General features: G+C 38.9%; 1 protein-coding gene across 2 annotated transcripts; it reads left to right on the forward strand.

Annotated features, from left to right (window-relative positions):
• The first annotated feature begins 453 nt into the window (after positions 1-453).
• Positions 454-15,167, forward strand: abhd16a (abhydrolase domain containing 16A, phospholipase). Of its 2 annotated transcripts, none has more exons than XM_084727201.1 (20): positions 454-588; positions 3,284-3,343; positions 3,431-3,497; positions 5,632-5,718; positions 5,992-6,077; positions 6,235-6,308; positions 6,487-6,594; positions 8,112-8,226; positions 8,319-8,420; positions 8,540-8,603; positions 9,246-9,295; positions 9,613-9,736; positions 11,120-11,224; positions 11,316-11,379; positions 11,545-11,601; positions 11,766-11,828; positions 13,062-13,138; positions 13,996-14,094; positions 14,220-14,266; positions 14,887-15,167. In XM_084727201.1, the coding sequence occupies exons 1-20, from the start codon at positions 487-489 to the stop codon at positions 14,968-14,970; spliced, it is 1,635 nt and encodes a 544-aa protein (XP_084583327.1). In that variant the 5' UTR covers positions 454-486; the 3' UTR covers positions 14,971-15,167. The 2 variants fall into 2 exon arrangements, with proteins under 2 accessions (XP_084583327.1, XP_084583328.1); XM_084727202.1 differs by having other exon boundaries at positions 461-588; positions 3,287-3,343.
• The last annotated feature ends 415 nt before the right edge of the window (positions 15,168-15,582 follow it).

Below are 15,582 nucleotides of genomic sequence, written 5' to 3' on the forward strand. Positions count from 1 at the left end.
TCTATTACATATATTTATTTGCAATATACATATATATTTTTAGTCCATCTCCAGTTAATGTTATAATTTTTTTTTTTTTTTTTTTTGCAAATACCTTGTTGAAATGGTTTATATATAGTTCTACACCTTGCCTTCATTAAGCATTCAAGGATTCATCAATATGCAAATAGATTCCGTCCTCTCCACACAATGTGTATTTATGTATATATTGTACAGTATGCTCTGTTTAAACAATATCGGCTGATATATCATATCCACTTTTTTAACCCCATCAAGTTTGGCAACGGCCCCGAAAAAAACAGTATCAGTTGGCTGGGAAGGTTAATATTTTCTTTTTCACTGGTTCTCTTCCCATTTTACAAATAAACATTGTTCTCAGTAATGTTGCTTGTCTCCAACATTTTTTTCAACAACTTTATCAGCGCTTTCGCCTTTCTTTAGACAATTCTGGTCGGTGCAGGCTTCCGTAGTCGTCGCAGTGGAAGAATGGCCGGCTGGATGTGGCTCCGCTGTGTTTTAGGGCCTCATTTACACAGAATTCACCGGTCAACGGACCAGTCTCGGCCCGAAGGCAGGACCGGGAGGAGGGTAGGCATATCTGTAAAGTTTTGCATATGTTTGGGTGCAGCCGACTGTTAAAATTCAGCAGTATTTCACCTGTTAGCATCCATGTAGCTCCGGCTACCTCCAGGAAGTGTCAGGTGTTTGTTATTGAAACCCCGCTGTGTTCTGTACAGCCGCCCTGACAGCGTGTAAATGAATGAAATGACAGGCGAACATCAATCGTTTCGTGTCGTTTCGTGGTCAATATCGACAAATTAACAGGCAGTCTAACTGAAGTACACGGTACACGGTTTTCCTCAATGACATTCGCCATGCTAACGCTAGTTAGGTGAGAGAAAACTTTGCTAAGTATGGAAGGGGAAAAGATAGAGACTAAAAAGAAAAAGAAGAGTGTTAATATAAAAGAGGCATGTATGTTAACTTTAACAGAGACACTTTTAAGGCACCGTGTAGTCGGAATATCTGTCACCCTCTGCTTTTAAAAGGCCACAGTGAGTGCTACTAGCTGGCTAACGCTAGCTAGCTATCTGAGAGGCAAATGTTAGCAGCATTTCTCATGATACCAGAGTTAAAATAAGCTTTTATTTTCCCCAAATACGTTTACACATACGACAGATTTGATTCTGGCTGTCCATTGCTCTCAATGAGTTACACAGTAGATCTAGAATATTCACAAGAGCCAGGAACAAGGCAACAACTGTTTTAATTGCCTTAAGGCAGGAACAAGGCTAGGCAGATGAATGTGAAGAGAAGACATTAGACAGGACTGTTTTATATTCAAGATAGTGGATATATGAGAAACTCCAACAACACAAACTCTGTTTCTACTTTATTGTAAGGGGTTTGAGTAAGACTGACATAACCACGGCATCACACCTGTCATGAATATGAAGGAGTCTTTATGAATGTCTTATTGACATTGCTAAATGTCATTAGGTCAGTTAAGACATTTTTAATGCAACGTTAAAGTCAGTGTTCCCAAACAATGTCAACGCGTTAAAAATGACATAATTAACTAAATTACAATCAGTGACAACATTCACAAAGGTTCCATTGTATTCATTACAGGTGTCATAATATATTTATTAATATTTTCTGTTTGTTTTATATTAACACTTATTTTTTCGGTTACCAAAAGTCTACATAGAAGTTAAGTATTTCTAAGTTTTAAACAGTCAAATGTGTAGCATTCATCAAAAATACAGAAATATTGAACAGATATCCTTGAACAGATTGTGTGGTTGCAGCAAAAAAACAAAAACAAAAGGCTATTTATAAAAAAAAAATCTCTAGCTTTCACTAAATACAGCCTTAAGACTTGTTCTTCTTTGCTCTTTTGGTACTTCTGTATCAAATCATGGTCACATCATCATACTTCATGGTTGACCAGAGAAGTAAACATCCACTCTTCCTGATATTTGCTAGAAATGCAGTCATAGATGGTAACCCAGACGTCTTTACAGACCAACTTGTACAGACAGATCTGAAATATAATCATCATATTAGAAGGGTTACCATGGGTCATCTTGAACTTCCAAAGTCAAAAACAAATTAACTTAAAAACTCAGTACTGGGCTCAACAGAAGGGCTTGTCCCCTTGCCCAGGGCAAGTAAATCTGGCAACTCGGTTCAGGCAAGTGGTAAAAAAGAACATAACAATTACACTGCTTTAATAATTGATTAATCTTTCATGCAAAATGAGAGAAAATGCTATTTTCAGCCTCTCAAATATGAAGATTTCCTGCTTTTCTCTGTTTATTATCATATTAAATCAAATATATTTGGGTTTGAGACTGACAAAACATGACATTTAAAAACATCACCTTAGACTTTGAAAAACTGGGATTGACATTTAATACTATTAATGCTATTTTGCTATTTAATAGACGTTGCAACCCCAGATTAAACATGACAATTAAACTTAAATCTTTGTTGTTCATTATTAACCACTGATAAAACAGTTAAAAGTAAAAATTTATTCCTGGAAATTGGATTCCTGCCCCATTTGCCGACCAGGCAAGTGAAAAACACATATTAATGTTGAACCCTGACCTTCATATTATGAACAAATCGGAAGCAAATATTTATTTTAATAAAAATCACGTAAACATAAAGTATTGTCAGAGATCACAAAACAGGAATAATTCTGCCTACTATGATATTTTGTCTGTTGTGTTTGGGATTTAACTAACCATCTTGTTTGGTAACTTCTGTACAAGCATTGTTTAATTTATCTGCTATTTTATTTTGATTGCTTTGACTTTAACATGTATTTGCAGGCCAGATTGACTGTTGTCAGTCATTGTTTGTATGTCTGTTGTTATGTCTGCGTGCTGTCAATGTTTGTACAATATTATACGTAATTTTGTGTGGATCCCAGGAAGATTAGCAACTGCTGTGCAAGAGCTAAATAGGCATCCAAAACAGAGCGTGGAGTAGATGATTATGTACATGTATACATGTCTATATAGTATACTGTCTGCAGGATTTATTTTGGCTGTAAAAGTGATATTGCACGATGATATGTAGCCTACAACTTAAAAACAGGACGGTGCATTTAAACTTCTCAATCAGTCTTTAAAAATATAATCTATAATGCAAGTAAGTGGATCTTTGGAGTTAGAGGGTTATTGATGCAGCGTGACTGGTTTAACTGTTCATCAGAGTGATGGCCAACAATTAAAAAAAATAAAAAATAAAAAATTTCTCTCACTGTTAGCAGGGATGGACCTACCAACCCAAGAGTCTGGAGAAACACACTGACAGCATCCTTGGCTGGGTCAGTACAGTTGTATGATTTTCAATACTGTATGGAGAGAATTTTAGAAGTTTTGTCAAGTAAAGTTTGTTTGGTTTCTCGCTCCAGGCTTCAGCACTGTGGTCTCTGTCCTACTACAGCTCTCCTCTTCTCCTCTGCTATCTGTACAGGAAAGGTGGGTGGAATGAATTAGTTTTGGTTGGAAACAGAGGCTCATCTCTTCTCCACTATTCCAAAAGTATTAGTAATATTAGATGATTTGAACAGCACCAATTTTGATTAGCCACTTATCACAGAGAAACAGCAAATGCTCTTTGGCTCCAGCTTCTCCAATGTGAGGGTTTCTTGTCTTTTTTTGTATTTTATATTTTTGTAAATTGAATATTTTGGTAATTAGACTGTTGGTTGGACAAAACAAGACATTTGAAGATTTCACCTTGGGCTCTGGGAAACTGTGTTTGACTTTTCTGATGTTTAATAGACCAAAGAGACAGTCAATTAATTGAGGGAATAATTGTCAGACTAATTAAAAATGAAAATGATCAATCATACAATCATGAGTTGATGCTCCAAAGAGGGACAGACTTCAGAATTCATAAGGAGACCATGTTGATAAAGGCTGGGTGAAAATTCAACATTATCCATAGTATTTTTATTTTATTTTATGATGTGCTAACCATAGGTAAATTGAATAGTATAGTTAAATTGTTATACACATATAAAGAATTTGGTTTCAAGTAATGTATAACAGTGGGACGCAGTAAATAGTTTTGAACACCAGTGCTATTCAGCTATATCTACAAATGGGTATTGGTGTGTATTGGCTGCTAAACATCAGCTACACTAATATTTAATATGATAGATTGTCAAAGTATTTGATTCGAATTCTTAGGCAAAATTCTCAGTCATGCTTCAATTACCAGGTCCCATAATTTCATGGTAAATAAGTGGTAATTACCAAGTAATATATGTGAAATTTCTTAGAAATCACCACAAATGTACCCTAAATTTTTCAGTTAATTATGTGATAACAAGTAACAAGCAACAAATAACATAGTTGGTGGTAATTTGGTGTGAATTTGCAGTTAATTTCAAAGAAAGTTCAAATATGTGAAATTTCAATTACTACTTGCATGAAAACAATACTTGCGAATTATCACATACTTAGCATGAAATTTGGGGTTAATTTGCAGGTAAATTGAGAGAAATTTCAAATATGTTGCTTTGAAATTACCACCAACTACATCAAAGTAGTACTTGCTAATTATCACATATTTAACCATGAAATTTGTGGGTAATTTCTAAGAATTTCAGATATCTTACTTGGTAATTACCACTTATTTACCATGAAATTATGGGACTTGGAAATTGAAGTGCTACCAAATTCTCTACAAAAGCCAAGGTATTTTTTTACCCAGTGAACTTTACCAGAAAAAAATGAATATTTGAAGAGGCAGAACTGTTCTTTTTTGTAACAGTGATATCAGTTAGACTTGGTTCAGTCAGAGCTGTGGAATATTAAATCATCCATCTTGGCTCACTACATCTTAGCCTGTCTTACCCTCAGGTGTGGTTAAACTACAGGTCACGTGAACTACTTTTTAAAAACCAAAATGTGAAATGATGAGTTATCCTATCTGTATCGGCCGTGACCAAGCAGGTAATGTTGGTTATCAGTACTGGCTGAAAAAATCCACATCATGCGTCCCTAATCTTGCATTCATTTGGCATATTATGGTATATTATTGACTGTGTATCAGGAAATATCCAGAGTGATATCATGTAAATGCCCTGCCATACTCCCATGTAAACAATCACAGCTTTGGAAGAATAGAAAATTGTAAAAACACAATGACACTAATTTTTTTTTCCTCACGGTATATTGTGTCTTTGTACTCTTTAAATGTGAGCTTGACATGTTTCAGTGGAAAGTCTTTCCTCAGACGGTTTGGCAGTGACATATGTCAAAATATGTATTTCTTTCCGGATGACATTTCTCCTTCCATTAAGGAAGAAAAATTGCCATTGCAGGGATGTTCTTGGGAGTTGCTTTTCTCCTACAACTGGGATTAATATGAAGTTAATCAACTGAATCATCCAGCAAGACTATGCATCAATAGAAATTAATTGCTTGAGGTTGTTTGCTACCCCTTAGTGTATAATTGAGCTTCTGATATTGATTTATGCATATGGCTGTAGGGTAGTTGTCAGACTGTGAATGTTTGTATTGGTGCCTGTTAATGAGAAGTCTGGCAGAGCAACAGAGGGGGTTATGTGGCTGTCTGTGACATTGTTTTGTGTATTTTTAGGTTACATCTGCAGCAGTAAGCTGGTCCCAGTGAGTCAGTACTTGGGAACAGTGCTCGTGTGTCTTCTAGGAGTGGCCTGTCTTCGAGGTGAGGCTACAGATTTCAACTGACAGGCCAACGATGACTAATTCAATTCATTCATCTTTTGATATCACAACATATGCTGTATATGCTGCATGCCAATAAGATTTCATTAACATTGAGACAGTTGCACAAGGTCTACACCTACAAAGCATACTAAACGCACCCTTGAGGCTTTGCAGCAAAATGCTTTTTTATGTCTTATGTGCACTCTACTTATATCCCTCTCTGTTTTTGCTCTCTTCCTGCATCCTTTCCCTCTTCCCTTCTCTCCCCAAGGATGGGGGAGATGGAAAAACTCAGAGTATCTTCAGTTTATCACCATTCTTGAAGAAACCAAGAAGGATCACACACCAGCCAACAAGGTGAGGTCGTGGCAACTTGATACAAGTACTGAACATCATGATTTGTCATTGGTATCTGTACAATGCTTTTGGCAAGAAGGAGACAAAAGAATAATTGCGATGCATTAGAAATTAACTCAGGAGACAACTTCTTTATGTGTTTGTGCTTTCTGTGTAGAAAAAAGTGAGGTGCTATGACTTTGACTTCTCATACTGGCCTTCGGATTTCAGCTGGACGGAAGTCAACAGTCCGTAAGTTTTTGCTCTTATATTTTATTGACATTTGAAAAGGCTATGTGTGGGCTGCAATTCTGTTCCCATCAGGGTCAGCCTTTATAAATACGTGCATTCAAAGCACTGTGAAGTACACTGGTCTAAATGCATCCGCTGAATCTCTTTGATTGTAAGCCTTTGACTCTGTGTGTGACAGCAAACTATCCAAGGCTGGCGTTTCTCTGCTAAAGCCTGAGCCCAGATTAAGAGGAGCAGCAGACAGTGTCCTCAACTCAGTGCGCACTCTACCATGCCACATCATCAGGTAAATGCAGTTTTCTTCAGCACAATGCAAAAGTAAAGACTGTGCTCGACTGCAGACGAAAACTGCGGATTTGCTACCAGTAAGGCTGTGCCGAATAGTTTGAAGCTTTATTCAAAATGTTGACATTCAAATACTAAACCAACATTTGAATTCTTTGCAGCTTTTTTGCATGTGTATTTGTTCTGTTTAAACCCAGTATATCTGCGCAGATGCTGGTAAAGATTAGGCTCCACAAATATATAATTATACACTGTTTGTAGAATTACAACCCTAATTCCAAAAAATAGCTGCGACATTGTGTAAAATATAAAGAAAAACAGACTGCAATTATCTGAAAATCCTTTTTGACTTGTATTCAATTGAGTCTGGTACAAAGACAAGACATTTAATGCTCAAACTTTATTGCTTTTTTGTAAATATGCAGTCATTCTGAATTAAATGCTTGCAACATGTTTCCAAAAAGTTGGGACGGGGGAACAAAAGACTGGTAAAATTGTGGAATGCACAAAAAAACACCTGTTTGGAACATTGGACAGGTTAATTGGTAGCAGGTGATCCCATCATGACTGGGTATAAAAGGGACATCCTCGGAAAGCTCAGTTATTCACAAGCAAGGACAGAGCGGGAATCATTACCAGCAGTAACTTCAAAAGCCGGCGTCTGTGATGGTATGGGTGTGTGTTAGTGCCCATGGCATCATGGGTAACATCTGTGAGGGCCTCATGAATACTGAAAGGTACACACAGATTTTAGAGCGACATATGCTGCCATCCGGAAGACGTCTTTTTCTGGGACGTTCCTTCTTATTTCAGCACGACAGTTTCAAGACACATTCTGCAGCTGTTATTATAAAGCACAAAATAAAAATGGGGACTGTGGACTGGGCTTTTTATTTATGTTTTATACAACGTCCCAACTTTTTTTCAATTTGTTTAGTAGATGCCAGTGGTGGCTGTTTAGGATTGTCTCTGACTCTTGTGATTCAAACATTTCCAATAACTCCAGAGTGCTGTCAAGTCCAAAAGTCAAAATTCATTAAAAGAAGATAGATGTAATCAATTCTGAATCTCAGCAGGTTTTTACATAACAAAATATTCTGCTTGAATCCATATTTGTTGCTGTTTAGCCTTTTAAAAACAATATTTTTACTGCAGCCAAAAAAACTGTCAGCCTTCCTGCTTGTCTCGCACAAAGGGAGACACACTTATGTTCATTATAGAAAGCTGAATTAATGAGAAAAAGACTAACTCATTTAATATGATGATTTTTTAGAGTGATTGTGTGAAAATATTATATCAGCTTCATTCAAAAATCTCAATAGAAGTTTCAGATGTAAAACAAAAAGACATTTGCAGGCAGCTGTAGTTACCAGCATCACAATAAGAAGATTGATACAGTTTGCTTTATAGTAGGTTTGCATCTTATTTCACCTTGATTCAGTCTAGTTTTCCAAGAAAATATGACGTATTTGTCTAGTTTTGTGACAGTCTCATTACATCTAATTCCTTCCTCTCCAGCTTTCTTATTGCCCACTCATTTGGGCGGAGGATGCTGTATCCCGGCTCTGTAGGTCTCCTGCAGAAAGCCATGAGGCCGATGCTCCAGCAAGGCCAAGCTAGGTTAATAGAAGAGGTAAACGAAAACACATACTCACTCTCTGTCTATACTCACTTCAGTAAATACCAATCAACAGTCTCTGTCAATGTCCCACAATGTCTTCACAGCATGATGGCCAAAGGAACAAGCTTGTGGCCTGCGATGGTAATGAGATCGACACAATGTTTGTGGATCGAAGGAGAGATGGGGGACCGAACGGCCAGACTCTGGTAAATGCCCGCAACGACTTGTTGTTTTTGTGCCTTGGGCTTGTTCCAGGGTCTAGCAAAACTCGTGTTACATCAGTCACTTTGCATCTGGGTGTTGAAACGAATCAATTCTGCCACAGGTCATCTGCTGTGAGGGGAACGCAGGCTTCTATGAGGTGGGCTGCATGAACACTCCCCTGGAGGGTGAGGAGTCCTCTACATCACAAGAGTCATATTTTGTTGAAAAGCACAATTTTTTAAATTTTATTTTACTGCTGTATTTCCATTATAGTTACAGGGAGAGTTTGGTTTATTTGATGTGGGATTGTATGAGATACTTATTGAAAGTGTGTTTACCTACAGTAGATGTTAGTTAGCATGCCCCTGGTTTGGAGAAGTACCAGCATGGAAGCAAAGCAATGTACTGCTGTGGACAGAGAGACAGAGAGAGAGAGTGTTTTAAAAGGCTAGCCGAAATCATACACACAAATAAACTAACAAATCAAGGCAGCGATGGAGCAGCAGCTTCTGTGTCCTCCAAAGTAAAATGGAGGAATAACAGTTTCCCGTCAGATAAAGCTGTCTGACAGCAAGGTAAAGCTGTAAAAAATATGCTAAGTATAGCATACATGTAAAAAACGGTTCACCTAAAAAAATCTTTCAGTTTGGGCAGCTAAAATCCGTTTTGTTGTTGACCTTGTCCACAGCAGTGCATTGTTTAGCTCCCTTGCTGATACTGCTCTGTTTCCCCAAACTGGGGGCATGCCAGCTGCCCTCTACTGTAAGTAACAGACTGATAAATAATCCGAACTGTTCCTTTAAATCTTGTGTTGATGTCCACTGCAGGTGGCTACTCTGTGCTGGGCTGGAACCACCCTGGCTTTGGAGGCAGTACGGTAAGCAACGTCGGCAGATTTGGTGCTACGTTTAATCCTTTAACCAGCATTAGTTTACAGTGTCTGCCTTTGCTTCACACAGTCTTCACAAACAACACAGAGGGAAAAGAACGGCATGTTGAAATTCTGGTTTCAGTTTGGCAATGTTGCACAGGAGAGAAAGTACACTCCCATGGTCGATATCATCAGTGGAGTGGAATGAAACATTGTAAATCTGTTAACTCTGTGGAAGAGCGTGGTTTTGTAGGTGGGTGGAGTGTTACTGTTATGTTTAATAATGCATGGATATTGCTTTTTGACTTGTATCTTTCTGCCAGGGAGTGCCATTCCCCCAGAATGAGGCCAACGCCATGGATGTAGTGATCCAGTTTGCAATACACAAGCTGGGCTTCCAGCTCAGCGACATTGTCGTATATGCCTGGTCCATAGGGGGATTCACAGGTACACAAAGACAAGAATAATACATGATGGGTACATTTTTTTATGGTATAAATCTGCAGTGGTGGAAAGAGAACTGAAAATCTGTGCTCAGGAAGAAGTACTGTTACATTACTGACAGGTTGCTCAACTACAGTTAAAACTACTGATGTTAAAAATTCTTTATTATTCTTCACAAAAACTACTCAGATATTAGTTACTTCTTGATGTTTAATGCATCATCAATAGCAGGCATTCAATTGAAAGAAGTTTCTGTTTCTCCAAGTTCTCTCAGTCGAAACTGTAGATGACAGGTTTGGATATTAATTCAAATTGTAGGTCTACCCTGTAGTGAAGTAGATTACATAGTGTAATGCACTTAGGAGTAAATTACAGAGTTAAAAAAATACTCATAAAAATACAAATACCCCCAAAAAATGACTTGAAGTGTAACTGCACCAGCAGGTCTGAGCCTAACTACCCACTGCATAAATGTGAAAAATGCTAAAAGTAGCAAAGAGACTGGGGAAGCGTGGCAGGGTGGGGTGCACAGGACAACAACTGTAGGGGTGTGGCCTTGCAGGCACGCTGATAGCCACTCATTGTAGCAGCAACACCACAAGTCAGAGCTAACTAACCATGAGCAGCTGCTGGGGAAACACTGGGAACACAGTCTGCTGGAGCTTTAACAGTCACTAGAAGTTTCTGTGCAGTAGCTAGCTGAGCTAATGCTAGTGTGTTTGTGTGTCTGTGTGTGTCTACGGGGGAGGGTCAGTACAGCTGTAGCCCTGCTGTTAATCACAGGATCATCATCAAGGGAAAGAATGCAGTCTGATGGTGCTCGACAGCCATCAAAAGCAGCAAAATGTAAAAATACTAAGTAGAGGGAGCAAAAAAAACAGTGTGAACTCATGTGAATAATGAGTCTCTGTCAGCACATATTTGAAAATGAGTGCTGTTTTACACAGACTCCCACTCAAGAGCAGGGGAAGTGGGCCACCCAACTCTGATTAAAGGTCGTTAACCTGATGTTTTTTGTTTTTTTGGTTTTAAATATAACTCTCATGGGATAGTGCAGTCGCAAAAGGTCAACTCTGCAAGTTCCAGGATGATTTACAGCAGTGGGTGGCATTTTGAGCATTATTCAACCCATGAAATGTGGATTTTTTAAAATAAATCTATCAACATTAACATTGGGATTTAAGTGTTTCATAACAGAACAGGAATATAATTTAGTTTACACCTCAAAAAACATGTTTAGGTGTGCAGCACTGTAGAATTAGCAGTTCTGATTTGTTACTTCTACCTCTGTACATGTGAATCATTTTATCAAATCCTTCCTTTATAATTCTGTTTAACTCTGTTTTGTCATATCATGTCCTGCCATCCCTCCATTTCCTTTTTTAGCCAGTTGGGCAGTGATGTCATATCCAGAGATCCAATCAGTAGTGTTAGATGCCTCCTTCGATGACCTCCTGCCTCTGGCCCTCAAAGTCATGCCTGACAGTTGGAGTAAGTCCAAGGAGTTAAAAATCATACACTCTGTTGGTTGTTTGAAGCTGCTGTGTTTGTTTAACCAGCTGAATTATCTGTTCTCCCTCAGGACCGTTGGTGCAGCACACAGTAAGGCAGTACATGAACCTCAACAATGCTGAGCAGCTTCTCAAGTGAGTGGGACAGTCTATTTATAGTGACACTAATCACAAGAGTCAACGTCTGCATCATTGAACATTATGCAACATATTGGGGTGTAATTGCGGAACTAAGTTCTTTGTTGGCGCAGCTCGCAGTGATGCAGCTGATGATTAAAACGACTCCTCCTCTTCCTCCAGATATCAGGGACCAGTCCTGCTGATCAGGAGAACCAGAGATGAGATCATCACAACAACGTAAGTCTCCCACAGTCCGTCTTAAAATGTCTCAATATATAGGACAGGTTATTAAGTATAGATGCTTTCCCTTGCGGTGGTAGGAGGAAGCATTCACTTTCCTAGTCAGTGAGGTGGTCACCAGACTACTGACACTATATGATAATATGTTGTACATTTTACAGGGGTCCAGAGGACGTCATGTCCAACAGAGGCAACGACCTCCTACTCAAACTGCTACAGTTCAGGTCAGTCTCCTGGAGGGTGTACTGTAGTACGAAGTAAATTTGACATAGCAAGGTTTTCTTTGCCTTCGCTGGCTGGGAAAAAAAACTAAACCCCCAGTCAGAGATGAAATAGGTATCACAACGGTGGTTATCAACTTTGCCTGTTAAAGCCAGGGTTTCTTCATCAGGCTCCCCTAAATGCTTCATTTGACTCTTCTTCTGCATGAAATGAAGTGTTGCACGCCACCTACTTCAGTCAAGAGGAACAGGTTGTTATAATGGAGAGGCAAACAGCAACACCGTTGCGGCAAGAAAATTTTTAATCGTGTGTATTTGTAATTTCACCGCTCAGTGCACTCTCAATGCATGCCGTTTTTTGTAACGTGACAGCTGCACATTGGAGCTCTTGGTACAGTAACATGAATCAGAATAGTTAAACATTATTCTCAAGAAGTGCATTTAGGCCTGCAGCTGTCCCCTGATGAAGGAGACGTGGAAGTCATTTTAGATTTTGGCCAAATCAGAAGTGAAATGAATTTTATTGATTAAATATTCTCTGTGATAAATACCAATAGTCTAATCAATTTTGTAATCAGTGTTCTGAGCTGCAGTGCCAGCAATGTAAAGAAGACCTGGCAGCAAATCAACATCTAGCATTAAAAAAAAAATCATCCACAGTGGTCGGAAGATGCTTCATGATTCATTTAGTGTGTGGATGATCTGCTGCGTTAAATTTAAAGTGTAAATATGATCTGAAGCAAACAGGGAAAAAATGGTTTTCTGCATCACCCACTGAATGCATACAGGTTCCTGTGGCAACGCAGTGCAGACAGTTTGTGCTGCTATAATTACAAAGCTTTGTTTGGTGAAATCACTAACATGTGGCTCAACAGGTTTGCAGCTGAAACATCTCCTCTCAGATGAGACTATATCTCTCCTAGTGTATATTGTCAGGAAAAGATTCAGCGACAGGGCGGGTCTTTTTACAGCCGATTTAATCAGAAACTGCACGTAACCTGCTCTGGAGCAGGTTAGGTGAGCACTGCAAGTCGCAGTGGCGATCGAATCCGATTAAAAGAGAGCCACTGTCTTGACACCGAAAACTGGCTTTATACTCAACAACCTCGCTTAACCATTGATCTCGCTTCGTAGTACACCCCTCTGATTTTTCAAACATCTAATCTCAATAGTCTCGCCACTGGACACTCAGTGTATGTATGTTAATAAGTGGTGATGTCATTTTCCTGCCCACAGGTACCCAAAAATAATGACAGATGAAGGAGTGAGAGTTGTCAGACAGTGGCTGGGATCCTCCAGTCACTTAGAAGAAGGTACGTGTGCCCATGTGTTCACACCACCATCTCACTACGTGGTGTGCTTAAAATTGCCTTTAACCTCTACTTAAACTTCTGTAAATTAAAATTAAACTCACAGTATTAAACTGAAGAAAAATGTGTATGCAGGGCTCTACAGGTTACTATTGGCAACCAATTCTTCTTTAATACATAACAAACAGGGACAGCAAACAGCGAATTGTTCATCCCAAAATAAACACTTTTAATGTCTGTATTAGTGAAAAGTAGAGATGATGGACAGACTGATGTCGGTGTCACTTGAGGGACCCACAGTCCAAAACTTCAAAGCTGAAGGGCCGATGGATCTGTGGTGGGGCATTACGGCTTATAAATAATATCTGATGTTTTTAGGCTTTTTTTTTCGTGATATGATATATATCTCTAGATACACATATTCTCCAAAATAACATGAAATAAATGCATGAAAAGTGTAGTCATGATAGAGTAGTAACCTAAACATCTACAGCAATAAACATTAACGCAATATTAATATTAACCCAAAAACGTCATATATATAACACTAACAGTAGAGCAGGGTGATATGGACAAATATCACAATATTTTTTACTTAATACCTGGATATAAATATCAGCTTTTATTAAATAATCAAGCAGAATGTGCTGCTACATCAGTCTTCAGTTCACAAAAATACATCACTTTAATGCAGCTTTTAAAAACCACGAAAACAAAACTTATTTCAAGGAACAGTATCCAAAATCTAAGATGATTGCCGAGCCCCCAAAGAAAAAAAATCTTATAAAAGTATTGAGGACTTTAAGAGTTACTGAATAAGTATTATAACAGCGTATGTGTTGCTCACTCTTGCTCTGCAGCGTCAGTGTACAGTGGCTACGAGGTGGACGATGACTGGTGTGTGTCTGTGCTGCAGTCTTATCAGGCAGAACGAGATGTTTTGTTTCCATGGAGTGTCGGTAAGCCCTGGGCCCTTTCACATTTATTAGCCAAATAAATTGCACACAGCGCTCCCCTCATACATACATGTATCACCTCACAGCACGCTTACCTACACACACTCACGCGCTCTCATTGTTGCCAGGTGAGGACATGACTCTAGAGGGAAGGCGGCAGCTGGCTCTTTTCCTGGTAAGTCAATAATCTATTGTTATCTATGCACTCAATCTCAGCGTGTACAGTTGTTTCTCCTGTCTGGTATAAAGGGAAGCCACCTGTTGTCTTTGTCTCGTGTCTCTCAAGTTGGGTTAAAAAAAAAAAGTCTAATTTCCGTTTCTTTAATAATCCCCATTTTCTTGTTAAAATTTGGCTCACCTCTCCTTCTCTCACACTCGGCCCAAAAAAAAAAAAAGAAACCCCACATCACAGCTATTCACAGACATCATTACCACTGAGGAACACTTTCCTGGTCGCCATAGTAACCAGCTCACCTGTGCTCTCAGGTTGACTGGTGTAATATATTTCACCGCACTCAGCTTATTGAAGTCATTTAACATCAAACAAGAGGAGTGCCATCAATTACAGCTAATGCTATGCTTTCCCTCCCTCGGTAATGCCTTCTGAATTAGGCTTTATTCACCTCCTGTGTAAACCCTTAAGAGATGGGAGAGATTTGTATGGCACCGAGCCAGACAGACCGGAGCTAATATAATCAAGTTCTGCACTTTTTGTTCATTGCCCTCCCACACCTCTCATTCTCCATTCCTCCTCCATCCCCGCTGTCTTTTTTTTTTTTTTCTGGTCTCTCCAAGGCGCGGAAGTACATGCGAAACTTTGAAACAACACACTGCACTCCTCTCCCCGCCTCCGAGTTCCACTCGCCCTGGAGACTGTAAAGAAAAAGAGAGGAAGAAGGACGGATGGATGCATGGATGGATGAGAGGAAATGAGCAGCGGAGGATTTGGACGGCCTGTGGTCAGAGTCTGTTCCTGGCATGGTGTGAGTGTATTACTGTGATTTTGTTCCAGATTCTTTCCAAGACAGTTTGTTGTTATGTATAGTGTTGCTGTGATGGCATCTGGAAAGATCTGGTCTACTATCGCTCCCACCTTCCTCCCCTCCACCCAAAACCTTGTAATATAGGGTACACCTTTTTTTTTTTTTTTTTTTGAGGTTAGTGTTTGGTCATACTTATCAGTTTTTGTCCCTTAAAGAAAAAGGAAAAAATGTGCATTACATGTAAATGCATAAGCCATCTCTCACTCCTTCCATTGTTCCATCTTTGGCTGTGTTTCAAAAGAAGGAATTATAATTCATTACTGTAACTTAAATAATACAAAATATCTTAAAAGTTTGGATTTTTGAAGTGGGGTTGTATGAGGTACTTATTGATAGTCACTGTATTACCTACAATAGATGGCAGTTGCCGCAACCCCATGTTTTACCTGCCTATCAAAAAAAAAAAAAAATCAGTATCAGTTTTGTGTACACTATATGTAGAATATTC

The sequence above is a fragment of the Lutjanus erythropterus genome, chromosome 9 (genome assembly GCF_056507025.1).
Source record: "Lutjanus erythropterus isolate fLutEry1 chromosome 9, fLutEry1.hap2, whole genome shotgun sequence".
Taxonomy (NCBI): Eukaryota; Metazoa; Chordata; class Actinopteri; order Lutjaniformes; family Lutjanidae; genus Lutjanus; species Lutjanus erythropterus.

Excerpts from the sequence above, each read along its gene's own strand:
- abhd16a (XM_084727201.1), top strand. The coding sequence starts at position 487 with ATGGCCGGCTGGATGTGGCTCCGCTGTGTTTTAGGGCCTCATTTACAC. Across the intron at positions 3,498-5,631 it reads CTGCTATCTGTACAGGAAAG|GTTACATCTGCAGCAGTAAG; the intron begins GTGGGTGGAATG and ends GTGTATTTTTAG. Across the intron at positions 9,296-9,612 it reads CTGGCTTTGGAGGCAGTACG|GGAGTGCCATTCCCCCAGAA; the intron begins GTAAGCAACGTC and ends TCTTTCTGCCAG.